The sequence below is a fragment of the Amblyomma maculatum genome, chromosome 8 (genome assembly GCF_055883805.1).
Source record: "Amblyomma maculatum isolate TAMU_Amacu chromosome 8, ASM5588380v1, whole genome shotgun sequence".
Lineage (NCBI taxonomy): Eukaryota > Metazoa > Arthropoda > Arachnida > Ixodida > Ixodidae > Amblyomma > Amblyomma maculatum.
Window position 1 is genome coordinate 106,291,358 of NC_139351.1, and position 25,027 is coordinate 106,316,384.

A 25,027-nucleotide genomic window follows, 5' to 3' on the forward strand; every position below is an offset into this window, starting at 1 on the left:
ATGCGTTAAGACCAGCTCGCTCACATGCAAGCGATTGAGCGATCTCAGCAACGAGCGGCAGCGACAGAGCGAAAAATTTCAAACTTGTTGGAACTGCGTCCCTCTTGCCGCTCGAGCCACCGCGACAGCTCAATACAAGGTTTCTGTGTCGCTGCGGCAGAAATCGCGAGCGTTTTCGCTTGCATGTCGATGGTGCGCGTCACTCCGTTTCGGTCGTCGCATCCACAGCTCATTTCTTGGCAGCGTGCCAAGATGCTGCGCAGCGATAACGTGATAACGTCAGGGCGCGTTTATCTTTTTATAGCTCCTCCGGTGGCGGGGAGCGAACTTGGCAGAGTGCCCGTGATGGCTTGATTGCACAAGCCTGGCTCGATTTATCACGCCGCGCTTGGGGCGGGCGTCATGATCGCAGCAGCAGACTGAGTGCTTCCGTTGATTCATACATGCAAAGATAAATGGCTCCCGCAAAAGAAAAAAAAAAAAGCCTGCCGCTTCTTAACGTCCGCAGCCGCCATATCTTACGCTACGTCGCGTGTAAAGCACAACGGTAAGAAAGAATGACTCTCGAAAAAAAAAAAAAGAAGAAAAACGGAGAGCTGCCGCTTCTTAACGTCCGCAGGCGCCATAGCCACGTCAGCCGCCGCGCGCAGAGGGTTTGCAACATACGCTGGAGAAAGAAAGCGTCCGACGTTTGTCTTAAAACGGGCTGAGCTGGCTTGGCGCATGCCTAGCGCGTGCTGAAGGAGAGAGATAGCTCGGCAAAAGAATGGGCACACCCACGCACATGGCTTGCAAACGTCATGTGTTAACGTGCGGGAAACGATAACTGCAGATGCGCGCGCCTTTGGGGAATGGGCGCGGCGCTGTCCAGAACTGTCCCCTCTCATTCCTTCCGCGCGTGGCTTGAAAACGTCACGCGGCAAACGGCCGAGGGTGATGCGATCGTCTTTGGGGAAGGCACACTTTCCAGTGCGTGGTGCGGAGTTCGATATATCGAACGACCGGTGAAATTGAGTTCGATATATGACGCGGCTTTCCTATACATTTACATGGGATTTTCAAGGGGATATTCCGTGAGTTCGATATAACTAAAATTTGATATATCCGGGTTCGATATAACCGGGTTCGACTGTATAACAATAATCACTTATAACGATCAGATTTTTTAGGTTTTCTCAATATCGTTACAAGTGGACAGCACTGTAACACCTCTGCAGACCTGTTGCATTAAAATATGACACCAAGAAGCTTTTCAAGAGGCGAGCGTCGTACCGTACACAGTGTGTTGCCATCGTGCGAAATGTGATAACCGAAGTAACCACCCTAATCCACTGCGAAAGATGCGACAAGTGCGTGATCAAGAGGACATAATTCTGAGCCAACTAGAAAAAGCGCAACGTTTTGGCTTTCGATGGATTGGAATTTGGTTTCCCTCGTACCCACATTGCCAATGTAACATGGTAAAACCGCGGAAACTGAAACCGAGTGGTGGATTCAAAATGGCTGCACCCCGGCATTGCTTTAGCCAACCGAATCGCATTATTCGATTATAATGCGAGGAAAGACTTTGAGAGCCAGAAATAATAAAAAAGAACAATACATTCGAGTAAATATGGTATTGCTTGAGTACTGCAAAAAAAGTAATTGGGAACCGTGATGACCAAGCTTTCAGCAATACAAATCAATCATTAACTCAGTACGGTCGAAAAAGCACCGGAGTTTCTCTAAGTGTCAACGACATTTTTTTCATGACACCTGCAGTTTAAAGGGACCACGAAATGCTATGCAATAAAACTAAAAACGCGCACGAGCAATAGACATTTCATCAGTCCTTTTCACAACGCAATTTTTAAGCTAGCTTACTTTTTTTTTTTTTTATTAAATAAAGTTGTTTCCATCCATCCATACACTAATACCGAACATATTAGCGATCGAAAATTTATGCTCCTCCTTTCCCTGTCAACTCAGTATGCATGTGGAAGAGTTGCCTTAATCGGCTGCCAATGATACCTAGAACCCCTCTTTAAAATTGTTCGTAAATTATAGGCTTCACGCAAAGCTTTCAAATCTCAAAAACCACTGCCACAGCTTTCCTGTATTAGAATATTACCGCAATTACTGTTTCAGGATTCCTTCAAGAATGCGATTTCCTGGTTCAACAACTTTGCTACTGCCTCCATTCTACCATAAACTGCTCAGGAAGAGACACTCATAGCAGGGCATTTCACTCTAAGAAAATTGAAAACGAAGGAGATTGTTTTGTGAGCCATGGTGGCTCTGAACAATGGGGAAGCGTGCAAATAATTAGGAGTTTTCTTTGCTCTGAATTTCTGACTATAAGCTCGTCTTGTGGAGCAGATTTCTTCCCAAATGATTTGTCTATTTTGACCCTGCTCCTATTGCTGCACACTTAGAGCCATACTGAAGGTCAAGACATTCCTTTCTTTTGTAATTTACTGATTTTTAAATTTCCTGTATAAAATTGTGTTCGAAATGTCCGTTTATCCACACAAACTGCCACATTCCAAAAAACCAAAACAATCTATTGCAGGACATAAACTTTTAAAGAATGCCTTGACTTGTGGCAAGTGAATGCCTAAGCCTTTTGCCACATTTCTGAACTTTTCAGACTTTTCACAAGAATCAGGAGACAAAAATTAAAAAGAGAGTGGTTCGTGAAATATATGACAAATTTCGTGGGAGTACTTATATTATTATTCTTAATATGATGAAAACGCTTCGTGCGAATGCATCATGAAATGAAAATTGAAGAAAGCTGCATCCTCCTTAATTTCGGCAAAAGGTTGTTTGCCACGCTAGACAAAAAAAAAAAAGAGAGAGAGAGAATGTTTATTTAGAACTCTGCCTTTAAAATTAAAACCACAAAAAGAGACATCCCAGAAGCATAATTCTTGCAGCGGATATGTTCCAAGATTTCAAATACCAAATACTTGCATCAAGTCGAACATTGAATACTTCTCCGTTTTTTGAAATATTGGATATCAATGAACATTCACACGCGACAAGGCACACATTTACAAGCAAGCAGGCAAAATAAAAAATAAAGAAAGGTACGCACTGCTCAAGGAAGCTGCGGCTGGCAGCAAAGTGGCATCACAGATCCGACCGAGCGCCGTTGCAGACTCCGCTAAGTGGGGCTCTTGGGGTGACCCGGCCAGCAGCAACAGAAGCGACCGGCAAGCTTCAAGAACGCTTGCCTGCATAGGCAACACGCACAGCAACAGAAATAACAGAGATAAATAGACTTAAGCCGAGGGTTAGCACTTTTCCTTGCCTTTTCATACTCCCATCACCTTCATTATGGCTACTTTTCAAGAGAATGTTCGCCAAATTTCCCAAAGATTAAATATTATGCATGCGGGCCATTTGCATTAACACGTTTACATAACAAGCAATGCACAGCACTGAGGTTTTGAACATAGTTCACAAGTTCTTATGACATACAGCTTAGCTCTTATGGCATGAATGGCAAAGTCAACAAGTCAAACATGACACAGCCTTTCCACTTCATTTGTGCCCTAACCTTGGAAAACTTAACATCTCTAAACGGAAGAATTCTGATAAAGAGGTAAATATTTGCATCATTTTTTGAAGTCTATGCTTTTCTTGTAACACAGTCAAGATTTTTTTTTTTTTGTTATTTCATGTTTCATACCATGTCTTACCATCAGTCCTATAATCATCCTCTAATCACAAATGTGGGCTCACGCCCATACAAAGAAACATTTGCCCACAATCAATGGCAGCTACTGCAAATTGCACAAACATAATAGCTTCTTCCGTAGGGCCTTACGAGAGATCTGAATAACAAACCATCAGACTGACGAGAATGAGTGCCCTGCACAGTTAGAACTCAATATTTTGTAGCCTGCTGTCCATGGCTGCCCACCTCCAACTCTCACCTGGGGACATGTCTCTTGCACCTGGACCAAGAGAGAGAGGAGCTGTCCCCCGGCAACGGGACTCAGTGATACTGCGGACCGCTTCATGACTTCCGACAGGGCCTGCAACAGAGCACAATCTCGCGATGGCTCATGAGTGGAACTACAAAAGCTTTTTCAGCTCTTTCTCTGAATTAACGATACAAGCCCTCCCATGTCTGAATTATTGAGCATCCAATGCCGTCGGCTTTTACATGGGCACTGGCTGGAACCATGATCTTCGTTCAAACTGCCTGCATTTCCACATTAAAGGGGGTCAAATTGACAAGGTTTTACCCGAATGAGGAGGAAATTGAGTTTCACCATATTTAAGTTTTTCATCTCTCCCACCTCCTTATCATGTCAACCGTATCAGGTGGCACGTCTGTGCAACAACCGTCTCGAATGATAGAGGCTTTAAATAGGCGGTGGACAATGTTCGCCTCTGTAGCACCCCAGGAATGCAAGAGGTAAGCCTTTGCAATAAATAAAAATGTTGTCGATACTGGAACAATTTTTTGTGGCTATGTGGCGAAAGCTACCGAACCGAAATGCACCAACTCATTCAGCAGCTGAATATGCAGTATTTTCAGAAATTTCTCAGATCTTGCTCCTGAATATTATGCCATTGCAAAACTAGTACTAACATTACTACGTCAAGACTATACTGCAATACTAGCTAGTAAGGCACAAGTATAATGCGCCGTGTGAAAGCCAATGGTTGTGCTATCTGTCGGCATGCCAACGTAGCATGGGTGGACCGCGCATACCACGCCTGCCCACAAGTACCTGTATGCTTTCACAGTGTTCTTGTACAATCTGTATCAGTAGTCTTTATCAAAAATACACGGCCAATCATAAAAACCCACGAGGCTCGTTACGCACATTTAACTTTTGAAATCTCGTAGATGACAAATCTCGTCCTCATTGCTCTTTAGTTTACCTATATAATTCCAGTATTGCTTCCAGCAAGAAGCAATAATAGAAGCAATAAAAGTACATTCAGCCAATAAAGTCAAATACAGTCGAAACCCAGTTTCGAACCTCGCAGCCTGCAAAGGTGGTTCTGTTTGTCTTGCAAAGGTACTTCCTTTGACCCTCACCTGAAGTGCTCCCTTAGAGCCTCAGCTGCAGCAGCGCAAAGTCAGACAGGCCGGAAATCCGGACTTGCCGTGGGACTGCAGTGATCTCTGAGAAGTGAACTTCATCAGTGACAGTGAACCTTTACGTCTTTCGACACGCTGGCTTAAAGCGTTTCGCACTTGAAACAAGGCATTTTCTGAGTTTTCGCGTGTGCAGGACACGACTCGTTTTCAGTTTTGAACCCCGTGAAACACGGTAACTCGAACCACCTTTGCAGGCTGAATGTTCGAAACTATTTTGCCCCAGAGGGAGCGCAGCGGGGTTTGCGGAGCCTCTTCCAAGCGCACACCCCTGTGAGAGCCGGGCGCCAGGCCGGGGGACGCTTGTACCCATTTTTACCGGTGGGTGTCCGGCGGCGGGTTTCGAACGAACCACCTCCCGCAGCCGAGACGGACGCCCTAACCACTAGGCCACTGTCTGTTACGTATAAGATATTTACTAAGGTAATCGCTAATAGAATCAGGACAACCTTAGACTGCAATCAAGCAAAGGATCAAGCAGGGTTTCGGAAACGGTACTCTACTATCGATCATATCCATACCATCAATCAGGTGATAGAAAAATGCTCGGAATATAACCAGCCCTTATACATAGCATTCATTGATTACGAAAAAGCATTTGACTCAGTTGAAACCTCAGCGGTGATGCAGGCATTGCGAAATCAGGGGGTAGACGAGCCGTACGTGAAAGTGCTGGAAGATATATATAGTGGCTGCGCAGCAACCATAGTTCTGCATAAAGAAAGTAACAAAATTCCCATAAACAGAGGTGTTAGGCAAGGAGACACAATCTCCCCAGTACTATTCACAGCTTGTTTAGAGGAAGTATTCAGAGACCTGGAATGGGAGCAGTTGGGGATAAGGGTAGATGGAGAATACCTCAGTAATCTGCGGTTTGCTGATGACATTGCCTTGCTAAGCAACTCGGGGGATGAACTGCAAATAATGATTGATGACCTAGACAGGAAAAGTAGAAAGGTAGGCTTGAAAATCAATATGCAGAAGACTAAGGTAATGTTCAACAGCCTCGGGAAGGAACAGCAGTTTACATTAGGTAGCGAAATACTGGAAGTAGTAGGCGAATATGTCTACTTAGGACAGGTAGTAACCGCAGATCCGGACCATGAAAAGGAAATAATAAGAAGAATAAGATTGGGATGGAGCGCATTTGGCAAGCACTCGCAGATTATGACTAGCAGCTTACCGGTATCGCTCAAAAGGAAAGTATACAACAGTTGCATCTTGCCTGTACTCACCTATGGGGCTGAAACGTGGAGGCTAACCAAGAGAGTTCTACTTAAGTTGAGGACAACCCAGAGGGCTATGGAACGAAAAATGGTAGGGGTAACATTAAGAGATAGAAAGCGTGCAGAGTGGGTCAGAGAAATAACTCAAGTTACCGACATTCTAGTGGAAATTAAGAAGAAGAAATGGACATGGGCAGGACATGTAGTGCGAAGAGAGGATAACCGATGGTCGCTGAGGGTAACAAACTGGATTCCAAGGGAAGGAAAGCGTAGCAGGGGGCGGCAGAAAGTTAGGTGGGCGGATGAGATTAAGAAGTTCGCAGGGGTCAAGTGGATGCAGCTAGCACAGAACCGGGTTAAGTGGAGAAATATGGGAGAGGCCTTCGCCCTGCAGTGGGCATAATCAGGCTGATGATGATGATGATGATGATGACAGTCGAACCCGGATATATCGAATTTCGGCTATATCGAACTCACGGAATATCCCCCTGAAAATCCCATGTAAAAGTATAGGAAAGCCGCGTCATATATCGAACTCAATTTCACCGGTCGTTCGATATATCGAACTCTGCACCACGCACTGGAAAGTGTGCCTTTCCCAAAGACATTCGCATCACCCTCGGCCGTTTGCCGCGTGAAGTTTTCAAGCCGCGCGCGGAAGTAATGAGAGGGGACAGTTCGGCTAGGGCAGCGCCGCGCCCATTCCCTAAAGGCGCGCGCATTTGCGGTTATCGTTTTCCGCGCGCTAGCACGTGGCATTTGCAAGCCATGTGCATGAATGAACCAGAGAGAACCGGTGGGAACGAGTGGGGAAAAACGCGACAGAGCGAAGCGCAAGGGTGTGCCCATTCTTTTGCCGAGCTACCTCTCTCCTTTCTCTTTCCCGGCCTTTGTTCGCAGTAGCACGCGCTACGCATGCGCCAAGCCAGCTCAGATCGTTTTCAGACAGAACATCGGACGCTTTCCCCAGCGTGTGTTGCGAACCCTCTGCGCGCAGCGGCTGATGTGGCTATGGTGCCTGCGGAAGTTAACAAGCGGCAGATCTATCTTTTTTTTTTCCCGAGAGTCGTCTATTTTCATCGTTGTGCTGTACGCGTGGCGTAGCGTAAGATATGGCGTTACGAAGCGGCTTTTTTTTTTTGCGGGAGTCGTTCATTCTTGCATGTATGAATTAACGAAAGCACGCGGTCAGCTGCGATCATGACACCAGCTTTTAGCATTTTTCGCTTTAAACAACATTTTCAGCTACTGTATCACGCTTTCCAATATTTTGTGGCAGTGGACTACGCCCGCCCCAAGCGCGGCGTGATAAATCTAACCAGGCTTGTGCAATCAAGCTATCACGGGCAGTATGCCAAGTTCGCTCCCCGCCGCCGCAGGAGCTATAAAAAGATAAACACGCCGCGATGTTATCGCTGCGCAGCATCTTGGCACGCTGCCAAGAAATGAGCTGTGGATGAGACGACCGAAACTGAGTGCGACATGCAAGCGAAAACGCTGGCGATTTCTGCCGCGGCGACGCAGAAACCTTGTTTTGAGCTGCCGCAGTGGGTCGAACGGCAGAGTGACGCAGTTCCAACAAGTTGGAAATTTTTTGCTCTGCCGCTGCGGCTCGTCGCTGAGATCGCTTAATCGCTTGCATGTGAGCGAGCTGGCCTTAACGCTTTTTTTTTACTTCCGAATTCGCGAGTGCAAAAGTGAAGGGTGGGTTCCCTATGCGAGTGAGTTGATTACACGACAAATGCGGTATCGTTTTTTCGCATCGTAAGTGCTGTCCCAAGCCGGTTTCTGTATATCGAATTATTTCGCGATCCCCTTCGAGTTCGATATATCCGGGTTCGACTGTATATGCTTGAAATGAAAATACTGTACATACTTGCGTAATGGACCCACTTTTTTTTTTTTCAAGAAACGTCGACGTAAATTTGAGGAGAGGGTTCAATATGCGGGAAGAAGTAGACGTTTTTTGTTATATGAGCACTCACCTCGATTGCGGGCTCATCACAGGCGTGCCTGGCGGCGGCAACACCCAGCATGGGCAATGCCCGCGCTAGTACCAGCTCCACAAGGGAAGGTGGCTCTTCGCGGCATGCGAGCCCCGAGACTAGTGCAGCCAGCTCATGTAGTGCCTGGCTCACCACAGGGGCTGCTGGTGCCTCCAGCCTCGGCAGCAGATGGTCCAGCACAACAGAGAGCCATGACTCAGAGAGTTGGAGATGCCAGGACGCCAACAGCTGGCCTGCCAGGCTTAGGAGGCGCACCTGTGACAAAGAAGAAAATTGAAGGAGAGCACTCAAGACATCCTACGTGCAGTAAGTTAAAGCCCTTTGGGCACCTTGCTGTGAACCTTGGAATGCCCCTGATTTTTTGAGAGAGAGATGCAGATAGAGTCTTTCTCTATAGAGAGAGAAAGAGAAACACTGCCGGATACAATTGCATTGCCTTCATAAGTGTCATTATCATTATTGCCATCGTAATTGTCATTGCCATCATCAATTTCCACTATCATCACAATCATAATGATCACTAAATGTCTTATTTTTTTTAAAGGTCAGGCAGAACCCAACCGATATCTCGGGGACACGCCTCGTGGACACACCTCGTGGAAGCACCTCGGGGACGCACCTCGGGGACACATCTCACCCACGCGATTTCCACCATGAGCCAAGTAAAGCTTTCGCCTTAATAAATGGGTGTGTACTCTCAAAATATAGATGACCTGCACTGACATCGTACAGCCCACAAGGGCATTTGGCATCTCGCCTCCCTCGATCGAAATCCTATTCCACTGCAGACCATCCCAACAGCCCTCCTCCGCCGAAGGAGCCTCTGCAAATGTGTAAGCGCGCGTGAGCTCACCCTCTCCTGAGGACGCAGTTGGTCTCCCAGAAGCAGCCGTTGAGAGGCCTCTAGCAGTAGCCGCGTGTGAGGTATGATCGCCTGGGGGCAGTCCCTGGCAAGGTCTTTGAGGGCCAGGGAGGCAGCGACCGACGTCCTGGGGCCAGCCTCCAGGCCCTGGAGAAGGACGGGCAGCACCGCACCCAGCTGACCGGGGTCCCTACACAAAGTATGGGCAGCCACAATGTATCCATGTGTGTGAGCGAAAATATTTCCTTGCTAACAAAAAGGAGTGTTCTACAGGAAACTGCTATGACTGGAAGTAGCAAGCACGCTGATCAACATCATTCTTGACTGTGGTGAATGCACGCAGACAGACTGATCAAACACACATCGTAACACATGTGCCTGTGATAGACATTCTCTACAAGTGCCACGATTTCCAGCACACAGTCCACACCCGACACATGGTCCATGGGGCTTAATTGACTAGAAGCCATATATGCAGCCGCCTTAGCAGCCAGTGTCACAAACTTCTTAGCAGAATAAGTGCGGGAGAGATAATGAAAAAAAGTACTGCACATAGTTCGCATCTAGACAGTTAGCAAAGAATAAAATTTCAACTTTTAAGCATGCGTAACTAACTATATTTCCAGAACTCAGCATTACACTGCACACCCCTCACTTATGCCCAGTGTGAAAAAATTTGTTGTAACGTTTTCATTATGATTTGGCACCATCACCAAATAACCTGCACAATCGAATCTATGTGACCTCCAGAATATGCATTTTCAAGTTGCATTGTTTTGAGAAGCGTTATTTTCGTCCTCTTTACTGCAGCATGTTATAAGCAACCTTCCTCTGCCTGCACAGTAAGACCTGGTCATAACGAAATTTTAAGAAGTTGACGATTTTTCATTAGCCTCCACCGCGGCTTGCACGAAGCGACTACGAAGGAGACGGAGGAGCTGGAGTCTGTCCGCCTGCACTTTCAAGCACGATTCCATTATCGGTCTGCCCGCTACTGTCGACTCTTCAACTCACAATGCCGGTGCTCTCCGCTGTTCCAGCCACTGACATGTGACATATATCGGCAAAGGAATCTTTCAAACAACTATGTGATGGCAAAGGCATAGCAAAGAGCGCTCACTGCACACCCCCATCTTTTTCCTGTTATTTTTCATCGTTTCTGAATATGAACTATTCTAGTGTCATGTACTAAAAGCGAAAGCAGTGGAGACTGCTCCGTTTGACATGTTAATGTGCTGTCAACACTGCAGTCACTTATTGTGATCATACAAATTTCTCTTTTGTCAGTTCATGTTTTATCGTGAAACATGCACAGTCCGGCTAAATTTCCTATAGTTCAGCATTAGCTAAGGGATAGTCGGCGTAGCAAGTTCATTGTGTCAAGGTCAACTATAGCAACATGTTCGTTACATGGAGCTTTTGAAATACACGCTTTTCAATGGAAGCGGCATAGAGGAATAGAAAATTTTAACATTAAATTTTCAATTTAAATTTTAACATGTAGCTTCGTCACATAGAGGTTTAACTATTCTTTACCCGTGTTTTGTCGGCAAAAAGCAACAAAAACGACTGTGGCAAGTGGAATGCAGCGACATCCAGCGCCACTCGTAATCAAAACCAAACTGAAATTCGCTCCTGCCATTTTCACCAATCAGGTGAGGACGAAAATGACCCTACCCAAACCAAAGCTACTTTGAATGGCAAACCCATGCTGGCATTTCGCCAGCTCTCAGCTATTTTTTTTACACACACTGTTAACAGAGTACTACTTGCACTGCACATGTGATGGGCAGATGAATTATCTTATGAACTTAGTATCTAAACTGTTTAAGCTTCTTCAAATTCCACTGGCTTTCTTGAACGCAGAGAATTTCATGGTATGGTGTATTGAGTCTCATGTCTGAAGGTGATACATTGGCTATGAAAAAAAACACTGTAGTGGAGAGATCCGGAATAATTTCAACAACCCTGACCCCTAATGTGGACAGACACCAAACAGCGCGTGGATGCCTTTTGCATATCACCTCCACTAAAAAATGGCTGGCACTGAACCAACTTTCTTGATCCCCAAGCAGCTCAAAACACGGGCCCAATATTGGTACTGTGCCGGCAATGCCAAGCCCTACATAAGACCAGCTCACTGCCAACAATCTCCAATATTGGGCCAACTGATTGTGCCGCAGAAGTTGGGCTTAGCAGTCAAAGGCCCTAACCATTCAACCCCTGCAACAGGTCAGAAGAAAATCAAACCAGTTCAGATTTCACAAACAAAGAGTGCAAGTGCTCTGGGGACAAAGAACGGCCACCCAACTGGAGCCAGGAGCCGAGGGAGCCGAGGCAAGACAGAGTGGCAGGCTGCAAGTGTGGGTTGGACACAAGGCCCGGCAAGGCCGCTCGAAGCTGGGGGCCCAGGTACCGCTCCTGATGGGGACGGACGTTCTCGGCAACTGCCTGAATGGCCAGCAGGCAGGCCTCGGCTGCAGGCCAAGCCTTGACATCTTTCTCCAGCATATGCATGGCCAGCTGGAGGTGGGCACCCAAGGCCGCGAGCAGAGATTCCCGCATAACGTCGAACACGGACATCTGGGCAACCATACGAGGGGAAAGGACCGTGTCATCAGCCAACATGTCAAAGCGGGCACTGCCCGGATCCCGCTACATCATCCATGCCACAGCACTTACATTGCAGTCTCCGATGTCCTGCCGATAGCAACGCAAGGCATCTTTCTCTTCTGAAAAGCAAAGATAAAAATTGGTCGATTATCCCTGCAACACTAACACGAGCACAAAAGGGAGCATTCAAATGCCAGCTCAGTGACAATATTCATCGTTCTTGGCCAATTAACAATTGCAGAACAATACACAATGACAGGAAGCAGTGCACACATGGCTTGTTACAGTGCACTGCTCATGTGTGCAGCATGGAACAATGCCAAGATCCTGGCCGACCGGGATCAAACCCTTATCATCTGGCTCAGCTCTCAAGCCCCCAATCACTAAGCCACCACAGGGGGCCTAGTGCATGTGAATGTGGCCTTGTATACAGAGTTCTATATATAGTCCCAAACCTATACTTTCTCAATATCCCTTTATGATTTGCCTCCCTATCTTCCCTTTTATCTCTATCAGCCACAGCTCATGTGCCCAGCACAGTGGATAGCAACTTCTAACCAATTTCATTTTATTGTGATAAAACCACTACACACGCGCAATAAAAAGAGCATTTAACCCTTTCGCTGTCGGGTGTTTCTGGCCGTGACGCACCCCCAGTGTCGGCTTGGTTTCAGGGATCAAGTGCATCAGAAAACGAGCATAGCGATTTATTTTTATTATGATTGCTATACAAATAACATTGTCATCGGAATATGCGCATTTCAGTGCTCTGCAGGTATTGTTAACATAATTATTGTGATTATAAATTAGATAAATGAGGATAATATATGAAAAAAAAAAAAACTTCTTGATACTTCTTGACAGTCTGATTCCGAGCTCGGCTCATATTTATAATGAAAAGAGCCATCGCTCCGGTCCGCAGTTGAAAGTCTTGTGCAGACAGCCATCCGAAGGTAACCACGCGCACGAAAAGCGCACAGCCCGTGGCCCGCACAACGGAGAGAAATGGCACGTTGTGAAATCCAGATGATGGAGGGAGGTGGAATGAGGCTAAAACTAAAGCCCCTCGGGCTTTAGCTAAATCAACCTCCTTTGCTGCTGCTAGCCACAAGCAAGGGCGCGGCAAGAGAGAGCGAAAGCAGCGATCGAGTCATGTGTCGACCTATTGGAGAGGCAACGGCGTGGCAGACATGCCAACTGAATAAAAATAAAAACCTGCAAACATGTGGCAGATGGCAGAACAACCCTTGAAGCCGTGCACACATACACACACCGCGAAATGCGCGCGCGGTATGATCGCTTAGTGCGATAGAGTAGCGCGCGCGGAGCAACTGCGACACCAGCAAAGAGTGTGGCAGGGGTGGGCTCAGTTGCTCCATACTCTTCAGTATATACGCACAACGCAATGCGGGGTGAAAATACGAACTTGTAAAAAGATGTTACAGATGGCACAGCCTGTCCAAGAGTGCCACCTTCGCGCTGAGGCATAAAGTTTTGAACGCACAATAGGGAATGTACCGGTACATCCATGACACTATGTAGGGAAAGCGCGAAAACATACCGGTACGCTTGTGACAGCGAAAGGGTTAATGGCACCTTAGCTAAGCCAGGCCTAACAAAGCCAAGCCGTACCTGAATCCCAGTGAGAGTCATCCAGGGGCAGCTGTGCCTTGCGCAGAAGGGCTTCAAAGAGATTCTGCCAGACTGGTTGCAGCAGCAGAAGCAGCACCTCATGCTGGGGTCCGTCACACGAGGAGACCGCATCCCGTAAGCTATGCCACGCGGGCAGAGTGTGCCGGCTCCACGTCTCCTCAATCGGGTACTGGCGAGGAGTCCCTGTGCACCTCTGCAAGAGGGACATCCCAGAGTCATGCAACAGCCACTAATGATTAAGGATGCATTGCACGGAGTAAAACATCAGGTTAATCACTCTCACTCAATCACTTTTAAAGTCACTCTTAACTGTCACTGTTAAAAACGCTAGCATGGGCAATCAAACCCTCCGCACACTCTGTCACTCTTAAACTCACTATTAACTGTCACTCTTAAAAACGCTAGCATGGGCAATCAAACCCTCCGGACCCTCTATCACTCTTAAAAATGCTAGCGTGGGCAGTCAAACCATCTGCACACTTTGTAACTCTTAAACTCACTCTTACGCTAGCGTGGGCAGTCAAATCCTATGAGACCACGACAGCAGCAATACACACCAGATAACTCCCAGCCACCACACTTCCCTTAGCTAGGTGGCTGTGCCTACAGCAACTTCTGGTCCACCTCCCCAACCAACCCTGCCTATCTGAACCTCGCACCACGCAACTCAACTGTCCAGACAGGGCCTTGAACCACTAGAGGCCTACACAGCAGCGGAATGAAAAACTGACAGCGAAATTCAAAGCCACAGTAGGAAAGTCAAGACAACTCATCGGCTACCATCTCCACCCCCTAATTGGAGGCCCATCCACCTACCCACCATAACCTCAACACTACTCCCCCTTTAAGTTTCAAGACAGGACACTGGAAGTTCCAAATGCAAATGAACATTCCTTGCATATTCATTGGCACCTCTTATGTATGCTAATTGTTGAGTTTGTCACAACAAAAAGTTGGCGCTATTCAACTGCAATGAAAAAATGCCCACATCTCTCAGCTGGAACAATTGTGTTAACACAATTGTAGTGCGGGGCAAAGTGAACAAGGGATGCTTCCGACAAAAATCCCTTCTCTGAGTTGGCCGAGGTTACCCTATGCTGATACTGCTGTTCGGCCAACTGAACATTATCAAATATAAAAAAGGAAGCTAAAGCTAATATGAACAGAGATGACGAATCCCATCATAACTATTCAAGCTGGACTCTTAAAACAAAGCTCAGGCTACTAACTGCTCGCAAATGCAATTCAAGATATCGGCAAAATATAAAGGTGTGCGTTGGCAGCAGCAGCAAAAATTCGTCACACAGTACTCTGTGAACCAATACGACATGACTTTATGCAAGTGAAAATGTCAGCTGTTTATATTCAGGAAAATCAATTTTAAGTCTTTAGAATGCAGGCCAAGATACTATTCCTGAAAAATTTATTTGCATTCCGAAGTTTCCGGTCAAACGGTAAAGAGGTGATTTCTATTATATTACTATTTATTACTGTGCAAAAGCTAGCTTCTTGATGCAAGTATTAAATTTAGCAGTTTATAGCGGGTTTTGGGGCTTTCTGTTGTGGGTTTCCTGCTTGTGAGTTGGCAAGACTGCAAGCAGCCACTAGTGTTTGCATCAGCAGTTCTTCGATGCAGCGTCTTCTGGCTAGCCATGCAAACTTGCACTGCTAATTATTTCTCCTTCTGTACACTAATACGGCTCTGTACTCATGACAGAGGGGGTTAAACCAGACCATCAAACACAACAGCATGGAGTAAGCCGAAATTTTCAAACATACATAGCATTTAAGCCTAACAACTTTTTGCACTGCTGTGCATTCTACAAATAATTAAATAAATAAGAGGGCAACAAGCATTTTCTTTTTTTCTTAAAGCTAAAGCTAGTAGCCACTCTTGATTTTTCTGGCCCGCTTGTGTAGTCACCGTAGAAACTGCTTCTGACTCACCAGTAGGAGCTCCAAGAGCTTGAGGATGATGGGCTTGTTTTCTGGCTTGGCCAGCAACATTGAGACCAGGCTCTGAGCGTGACAATCCACTATCTCAGTAAGCAGCCTGCACAGCTGGCCACACGAATCCTGCAATGGTTAGTTAGTTACGGTTAGTTCATGGGGTCTGATGTCCCAAAGCGATTCAGGTTACGAGAGATGCCAAATGCTCCAGCAATGGCGAGAAGCATCACACAAGAGGGTATACTAGCTGCAGCAGCACCATCCAGAAAAGTTTCTTGAACAATGGCAACTAATTGTCACAATAATAGTAAAAATAATAATAAAAATACAAATAATCGCTATCATGAATGCACCATCCGGCAAGTGGGAAGCCGCTCTTTTGGAAACTCGTCACATTAAACCATTCGAGGCTTCGCTCAAACTGTCAAGATTACTACGGGGTCAGTGGAAAAATTATAATTTAAGATCACCTTAATGCTTTCAAATATATAGTTTTAAAGAAAACCTAAGCAGTTAAGGTGATACTTAGTAATGAAACAGTAACTGCCCACTGCTCAAGCAATGAGATGGTCAGGGAAGCAGGGCAACGCTAGGGTTAGGGGACACAGATTGTGACGCTTGCTACAGACCTTTTCAAGACCCTGGAAGAAACCGGTTTGACTGAGCTGTGTGAATTTGTAGCCAAGCATGCACTTATTTGGGCAAGGAGCTTTTGCACATTAAATAAGAAAGAAAAAGTATGGTAGACTGAGCCGGACTGAACAATGCCAAACAAAGGTCGACAGATAAACTAACCGTGTCATCAGAGGCCAGCCTTCCCATGATGACGTCTTCCAGCTGCACCACCCGTTCAATCATATCAGACAAGAACTTTGGGTACCTGCAGAAACAGTGCCAACTTCCACTGAAGGAAGACACAAAAAAATGTATTCAAGAAAAAAAAAATAATGCGGCTACGGTGAATGTTTCTATGAAGCATTGCTTCATTTAGGACAACTAGCCAATCGGTGCGTGCCATTACTAGTTGCTGAATTCAATATATAGTATTACTATAATTCACTAACAGTTCCGAGAAGTGAGTTGATCCATTACAACCTTACCTCTATATTTAATAAAATATAACAGTCTATAGCACCATCACTAGCTAGGACCACCAGGTATTACCTAGCACCTGTTTTTGTCGCACACACCTGCCTTCCAAATCCAAACGTACGCCACTCGCACCAGAACTAGCGGCACTAATTATGGAATGAGTAATAACAAGCACCAAAATCTTTGCACACAAAAACGAGTAATGTGGCTCCCATTGAACAAGCAAGTACAGTCACCACAGTAAAATAGGCGGAACAACGATTGTGGTCCTAATTGACTAAGTTCAAGTTTTGGGGGTGACCCAGCCCAAATTTGGAGGTCGCCATAGTCGATTAGGCTAGATAACAATTTTGGTCCAAATCGACAGAGGTCAAATTTTGTGGGTGGACTAGGCCAAATTTAGGGACGACCCAGGACAAATTTGGAGGTGACCATAGCATTTTCCATAGTCAATTTAGGCTGGACATTGATTCTGGTTGATAAAGGACTGAGGTCACCCCCTATTGTGTTCATTACAGCTGAATTAGGCTGGACAACAATATTTTGTATACGTGGCAAACGTGCTTGGTGAGGCATCCCTGCCACAGCGGTAGCGTACGTGACTAGTACCTGCATTCTTTCATTAGACGTCAAACCCCAGCGTCACTTGACCTTTAGGAATGGTAGCAGTAGAGCTAATGTTCTAAAACTCATTGCCCAAAGTATCCCGACCAAAGCATGTTCACCCACTTATGAAGTTCCGGATGCCCGGCAACACAGGTGAGCACATCGGTTGCTGGTCTGCAGAGTTCCGGTTTGCGGACGCACGCCATCACCCGTGGTAGCAGGGCTGTCTGCTGTTCCCAGTCGAAGCTCAGTTGGGACCATGAGCCAATGCAAGTCAGGGTGTCAGCGTCCATCACCGAAAGCTGGTTGATAAAGGACAGGATTTTGCCACTCGACTCCTCCAGTGGCTTCCGGCTTGGACCTCGCATCGAGCGTTCCAATGACTGGAGCTGCAATCGAATGCCAGTGAAGCTCAGAGAGCCAACTTTGACCACACAGTGCAAGTCCGACGAGTAAAATGCTTTCCTTAAAAGGGATAGACAGTCAAAACCGCTTCATCGACACTATGCCAACATCCGGCTGGAAAGAAGACTAGCCCTACAGCTTGGAGACATGTCTGAAAGCGTTGTATACAGAGACACTGAAAGCAGTTTTATAAAATATATGCTCTCGACAAAAATATATTCTGCGGCTTCTTACGAATATCTTGCTATAAAAATGACTCTGTAAAAATGACCAAAAATGACTCACAAAAAAGCACAGAAAAGTCACTCATCAGTTAACTCAGCAGCGTTGAGCAAAAAAATATGTAACAAAGTATGCAAAAAAACGTCTGAGGAAAAGATAAGACTTATAAGAGAAGCAGATAAAAAAACCAAGAAGACCTAATGCTAATGCAATGTCCTCCAATAATGATAAGCACCTCCTAATTTCCCATGGCATTTACTTCAGAACACAGTTTGTTTCTTCAGCAACCATGCTACACAGACGAGCTATTGGTATCTTGTGGCAATATACTGCGGTATTCCTGTGCGATCAGAACTTGAGGAAAGCACATTTTGGTCCTTCTGCCAGTACCGGCAGTGAATCCACCAGTCATTAACACATCTACGGTCGTGCTGTGCCTGTCGAAGGAAGTACCAATATACCACCATTGAAGCGAGCAGCAGAAGTTCTATGATGGCAATGACAGGCAAAAGCACAAACTAGATGTTATAGCTAAAGACTGGGTTGTGATACTAGTGTTATGTAGTAGTACACGATGCTCGCATCTAGTCCGTGTTCACTACAAATGGTACTAGGTAGAAGTGTTGCACTAGACGAAACCCAACTCTCTTCCATGGCAGTAATACACGATGCTCATATGAACAGTGCAGGTGCCACGAGAGTGTGGTGACAGCAATAAGAGGTACGGTAGCAGACATATGGCAAGGAGTGCAGCCTCCTAGAGTACAGAGGCCTGTGGTACTCCCCTTTACTGGTTAAAAAACGAATTCAAAAATTGAATTTGCAGTACTTTTCAGTTTAAACCAAAAAGCACGAACCTACAGAAACTGCCACCTGAAACTGTCTTTGTTTTTGCGTCAGGTGAATTCTGCAACCTTCAGATTGCACGTATACTAGTAGCTAGTACCTGTTCCCAGCAAATAGTAAACGTAGCAACCACTATTTCTCAAAAATGAAAATGACAGCATTTTTTTGCCTTAGGGGTTTGCTGTCAATACTATAGCCAATTTTTCTTCCACCCCTGTTTCAAGCATCATGTGCATCTTCAAAAAAGATGATTGTATGCTTAGAATGTAATTTTTGCAAATCCTAGTGTTTAAATGTGAGTTTCAACTACTATAATTGACAGTTTGCAACAAATTTTATGCATGCCCATAAAAAATAGAATCAACCAATGGCATGTTCAGTTAAAAAACTAACAAATTTTCTGCCTTGCAGTCTGGATGTACTATATGGGCAGAAAAACGTTTATGATAAAAAACGAATGGCATCTGAAAAGATTAAAAGCAAGCCAAAAAGGTCTAAAGAAATATTAGCCCGCTCAACGTCGCCAAGCATCACATACCTCCTCGGGAATGACGGACAGCATCTCAAGAAGTAGCTTTAGAAGGTCGTCCGGCTGAGAGAAAAAAAAAGAGGATTTAGCATCATCCACAACACAGTTTCCACTTAAAAGGTGACGTGCCGAGCTTGCCCCTAAGAAGGGCATTTTACTTTGCCCTACAGAGCCCAAACTGATCAACGGATTCTGCAGCCGCTTAAAGAGATGTGAGGACCTTGAAAACTTGATCTTTATTTTTCAGTATATCTTGTTGAAACTTAGAATGAAAGTGCAAAATAGAATTCTGATTTCAAACATCTCATCTCAAGCAGAAGATAGGGCAAAATAACTGTCCTAATCAGGTTGTTTCTTACTGGCTGTTACGATAATTTCTTATTAAAAAGGACCACTTTTAGGAACGTACAGGCATTTAAAAAGCTCCACCGCATATCCTAAAGCTTTCCTTTATTCCTTAATTGTGATAGATTAGCAATTAGGACTTTGGCAAATTACTGCCACATACATTTTTCTACTTTTCTTATTTATAATCAAGAATGTGACATATAAATTTCCTCAGCCTTATCATATGCACTGGACTTTTCGAAATGTGCACACATTAGGATCCACATTAGAATCATGCACATGATCCTAATTCTAAAAGAGGCCTTTTGTAACGAGAAATCACCAACATGACCTGTAAGAAATGGCCAAGTTATTTCGTCACATCTTCACTTCCAATGAAATATTTGAAATGTAAATGCACATTTGAAATCAAAATTCTATTTTGCATTTGCACGAAAAGTTTCACCACGGTATGTCGAAATATAAAGAAAACGTTTTTCAGGACCCTAAACTGCTGCATGATGTGGCATGAGAAAATTCAATGGGAACGGACAAACTAAAGCACTACACTCTGCAGTCTTGTGTTTTTCAAAGAGACACCGAGCGGCATTTAATTTCCCACAGGCTTAGACTACAGGCTTGAGAATGAAACGCAAGAAGTGGCTGTAAAACGAGAAAAGTCGCTTCATAGCGGCAATTCCTGTAGATTTTAGCTACAACAAATGCCCCCATATCTCCATTAGCGGACAGAGCAATAACCTCCACTAGCTGTCACGCAGAAATGCACTTTTGCATGCGAGTACCAGCTAAACATCTTAACGCTTATTCGTCCAATCGTGAGAGGCCTAAGGATGAAGAAAAGCAGCTGTCTGCATAACTTTCTTGCATGAAAGTGCTGAAATCAATAGTCCAAATGATCTTAGAGTGCGAGTCACTTTGGAACTGGCGAGAGCGGAAAGCCCAGAAAAACAGGGGAGACATGAGCATGTGTACCGCTAGGAACATTACTGCAGTAATGAACAAAGGATGGCTTACTATATATAATGCTTTATTTGTAAATGCTAGGTGCTAGCAAGAATATTTTGCAAGCCCACTGTCATTATGAACGCTACCACACAAATGGACCACGAACGCCGCTGAGCGTTTAATACCACACATATAGGTTTGTATAAAAGGTATCGGGAACAGGTTTTTCTTAACGTGAGTGTGCGTTGCAGCGTGCTCGCACCGTGCATGTGCTTTGGTGGGGGATGTGACCTCCTTCAAGACGCGCCAAGCGCCAGTCATCTGCGCGCGTTCGTTCAGGCTAGATGGTGTATTCAGTGGATCCCTGTCGAGTGACTGGTGCAAGCGCAAAATGCAGCGAACAACTGAGCAGCGGTACGCCATCAAATTTCGTGTTGGACTGGTGAAATCAGGTACGGAGACGTTGGGCATGATTCGCCAAGTGTTCAAGAATGAAAGCATGTCACAGACTGCAGTTTTTAGGTGGCACAAGATCTTCAAAGATGGCTGAGAGTGCGGACGAGCCCCGCGCTGGACGGCCATCGAGGTCAAGAACCGACGACAACGTGCAACGTGTGCATGAAGTGCTGAATTCAGACCGTAGTTTAAGTGTGCGAATGGTCGCACAGGCAATTGGCATGGACATGATGACAGTGCACAGCATTATCACTGAAAATTTGGAGATGCGAAAGATCTGCGCTAAACTCGTCCCGAAGGTCTTGATAGACGAGCAAAAGCAGAGGAGAGTGTCTGCTTGCGAAGACCTTCTGCAACGCATTGAAGAAGACCCCGGCTTTTTGGACAGCATAATAATGGGAGACGAAACTTGGATATTCGAATAAGACCCAGAAACAAAGCGGAAAAGTGCCGAATGGCACACTCTGGCATCACTTCATCCAAAAAAGACTCGAATGAGCAAATCCAGAGCAAAAGCAATGCTCATCGTTTTCTTTGACGCAAAGGGCGCGGTCCAATACGAATTTGTACCTGAAGGACAGACAGTGAATGGTGCTTTTTACAGAGAAGTGCTAAGAAGACTGCAGAGAAGGGTCAACCGGGTGAGGCCAGCCATTGCCGGACATGGAAATTGGAAATTGCATCATGACAATGCAACCAGCCACACCTGCACCAAGGTCAGAGACTACCTGATGATAAACAAAATCGCTACGATTCCCCAACCCCCTTACAGTCATGACTTGGCACCAGCAGACTATTTTTTATACCCAAAAGTGAAATCCTCCCTCAAAGGGTACCTCCATGGGACCCTAAGAGCTATCAAAGGAGCTTGCACGAGTGCCCTTAAGTTAAGCACCTTCCAGAATTTGCCTACCGGGGAGCCTTCGAGTCGTGGAAAAGCCGTTGGCAAAAGTGTGTTGCCGCTCAAGGCATGTACTTTGAAAAATTTTGAGGCATTGCACCAATATCTCCAATAAATCTATTTTTCCAAAACCTCTCCCGATACTTTTTATACAAACCCTGTATTGATCGCTACATAATGGTATGCAGCCTCAGTGTTGGTCCTGGTTTTGCAACATTCGCTGGAAAAAAATACCACAGTGGAAGACTTGTTCGAATCTCGCGCTGATTATTCGAAAATTGTTAAAAAAGTTGAAAGCATATTATATTTGCTTCAAATAATTTTCAAATTACACTTATTTGATTTATTTGAATAACCGAATACCCGATTTGCTGTTTAGGAATTTCTGAACATTCACACACCCCCAGCAAATGCTTCTCAAAGGAGGCCATGCCGTCAATGGAGCTGACAGATTTCCATAACATTGTGCTTAAGCAGTGGCTAACCATGTGTCAGACTAGCACAATTTAAGATTAAACGTGCACTGACTGCAACATTATGATAATTGGTTCTGCACCTCTCACTCACCGCCAGAATAGTGAAGATCTGTGGACGGAATGACGTCAGCAAGTCATCGATGGCACCGGGCCAATAGCCAGCTATGGTGTTTACAACAAATGAGGCCATCTGGAAAACAAAAGCACTGAGCTCAGAATGCAAAATAAGTCTAGATTGCCAAAACCAAATTCCCACCAGCACTACTGCTGACCTTTGATAAAAGATGTGCGTGCATCGGTACAGAAGCCACTCAGCAAGAGCTGGATCCCCATTTTAAACATGAGGTGTTTGAAGATATTACTTGACGAGCATGAAATTAATGAGACTAAAAAGAAACCTTTAAACATCTAAAACCTCCACTGTCCCAGTGCAATCATAATCATGCCGAACAGGATTTGAAACAGTGGCACCAGAAAGGTGAAAGCATCAATGACAGCCGTGCGGTGCCTCGAGGCATAGGACTCAGCCACAGCGATGAAAATGAGATGACAGTGGGGTAAGTATAATGAGATGACATCGGGGAAAACAGATGCAGCTGCGCGTAGTTTGTTTTCGTTACCCGCTCTTGATGTCTAAATTGACACATTAGGGGAGAGAAGAGCCACAACTTGGTTGTGGAAACATGCCGATTTTCGATCAATTTTAGGACCCGAGGTTTCGTGCAGCAAAGGCACTAATGCATGGAGATGGCAGAGAAAACCTGTTGTTCCTTCGATAAGCATTGGTGCCCAATTTTTATCTTCGATAAATTGCACAGGTGTGCACACAGGTCTCCACTACCCCACGGGTCCAACACATCACACGGGTTTCGGGGCAACTCTAGCGCAAATTTACCAAAGTTGCCATCAGGACACGAACAAATGGCAGACAAAATATGACCCCACAAAGGTCTAGGAATGAATGTGTTCAAGATATGCAATAAACACAGATTCATGAAACTACTTAATGGAAGGGCAAAAAAAAATAAAGCGCCTCTTATTACTATACTACTGTTACTAGACATTTAGACGAAAACAGAAAGAAAATTAGCTTGGAAAACAACTAAGCTTGGAAGATACCACAAACTTGCCTCTGGCAAAAATGGTGAAAAATGCAGGCAGTAACAAAGAAACAAAAAATGTTAGACTGTATATTATAGTGCAAAGCAAAGCATGAGCACAGCTCTTAACACTTAATGAAAATTTTACATCACTCAAATAAGTGCGAAGTTCAAAGCATAAAAAAAGAAATGAAATACTATGCTTATTTATTCGTACAATGGACACCCCCGTATTGAATGCAGCAGCTACTGTTGTTATTAAAACAGTAGCTTTTTTTTATTAATCACCCGCCGCAGTGGTGCAGTCATTAGAGCACTCGACCACTGCGCCCAGGGATGCAGGATCGAATCCAAGCTATGGCGGCCACTTTTGGTGGAGGCAAAAAGCAAGGCACCTACCAGCAAGGTATGCGCTGTTTGGTGTCAGTGCACATTAAAGAACCTCAGATGGTCGTAATTTTGAGACTCCTCAACTACGACATCTCTCTCATAGCCTGAGTTGCTTTGGGACGCTAAGCCCCATGAACCAAACAAACTTTTTTTTTTTTTTCTAGACAATATGCTACTCAATCATCGGTTATTTATTCTTCAAACTACTACATGTCCCAGCCATGCCCAGTTCTTTATTTCCACTAGAATGTGATTAACTCAAGTTATTTCTCAGACCCACTCTGAACGCTTCTTATCTTTTAATGTTACGCCTACCATTTTTCGTCCCATAGCCCTCTGCGTTGTTGCTAAGGGTAACAAATTGGATACCAAGAGAAGGAAAGCGTAGCAGGGGAAGGCAGAAAGTCAGGAAGGCAGATGAGGTTAAGAATATTGCAGGGCCAAGTGGATGTAGCTAGCACAAGATAGGGTTAATTCGAGGAATATGAGAGATGCCTTCGCTCTGCAGTGAGTATAGTCCGGCTGATGATGCTGATGATGATGATGCTATCTCGTGCAATGAACACATCCCTTGAGTTTTCAAAAAAACTGTCAGGGCAGAAAAAAAAGGGGGAAGGGGCAGAGGCATATATTAAGTGAATGTACAGCATGCATTGTATTGCCACACATTTCCCTCGCCGCAGCATGTGGCGAGGAAAATGTTGCCACAGCGATTGCCGCAGCATGCCACACATTTCTCTCGTGTGCCAAGTGGCAGTACTGCATCCAGCCCTACTACTTACCGACACTAGAACTTTGGTGAGGACGAGCTTCGGCCCACGCGCGTAGTGTATGACAGCATGGATCAGCCGGTTTCGCATGTCTTCATACTTCCAGTCCGGCAGCTCGTGCCAGTGCCGCGACAACTTGGTGTGCAGGGTCACCGCGCCAATGTACTGCACCTCCACTGGCTGAAATGGTACACATTGGTGGATTTTTCATCCTACCCCCTCATTTTCTCAGCAAGCCCAACATTTCTGTTGGCACCCAGTTTTCATTCTTACCGAAGGATGGTCCTTAAGAGTCTAGTGTACTGCTCCCCCCCACACAGTTGCAGTGATGTTTGCCACCGAAATACTATGGCTTTTGTTTTCTTTTTTTTTAAACAAGAAAACTAGACTTTAAAACTGTCCCACCACTCAATTCAAACTCTTTGTCTCAGGACCATCAATATAGCCCTGCATCAGAGATCCCTGCACAGGAAACTGCCTTGATGCACCTCGATTTGTTTGCCAAAATATGACACTGATGGCAACAC

General features: G+C 45.3%; 1 protein-coding gene across 2 annotated transcripts in view; it reads right to left on the bottom strand.

Annotated features, from left to right (window-relative positions):
• Positions 1 to 25,027, bottom strand: part of cdm (importin-13-like protein cdm) — a 49,961-nt gene that overhangs the window by 16,036 nt on the left and 8,898 nt on the right. The window contains exons 3-15 of one of the 2 annotated variants that reach the window (XM_084577134.1): positions 24,513 to 24,680; positions 22,332 to 22,430; positions 19,124 to 19,177; positions 17,236 to 17,501; positions 16,210 to 16,318; positions 15,412 to 15,540; positions 13,444 to 13,657; positions 11,881 to 11,930; positions 11,510 to 11,781; positions 9,190 to 9,388; positions 8,316 to 8,591; positions 3,924 to 4,025; positions 3,080 to 3,218 (exon numbers count right to left, since the gene is read on the bottom strand). In XM_084577134.1, the coding sequence (XP_084433260.1) occupies positions 3,080 to 3,218; positions 3,924 to 4,025; positions 8,316 to 8,591; positions 9,190 to 9,388; positions 11,510 to 11,781; positions 11,881 to 11,930; positions 13,444 to 13,657; positions 15,412 to 15,540; positions 16,210 to 16,318; positions 17,236 to 17,501; positions 19,124 to 19,177; positions 22,332 to 22,430; positions 24,513 to 24,680 (2,077 nt within the window). The remainder of the gene's footprint in view (positions 1 to 3,079; positions 3,219 to 3,923; positions 4,026 to 8,315; positions 8,592 to 9,189; positions 9,389 to 11,509; positions 11,782 to 11,880; positions 11,931 to 13,443; positions 13,658 to 15,411; positions 15,541 to 16,209; positions 16,319 to 17,235; positions 17,502 to 19,123; positions 19,178 to 22,331; positions 22,431 to 24,512; positions 24,681 to 25,027) is intronic. The other variant, XM_084577135.1, reaches the window with a different exon arrangement.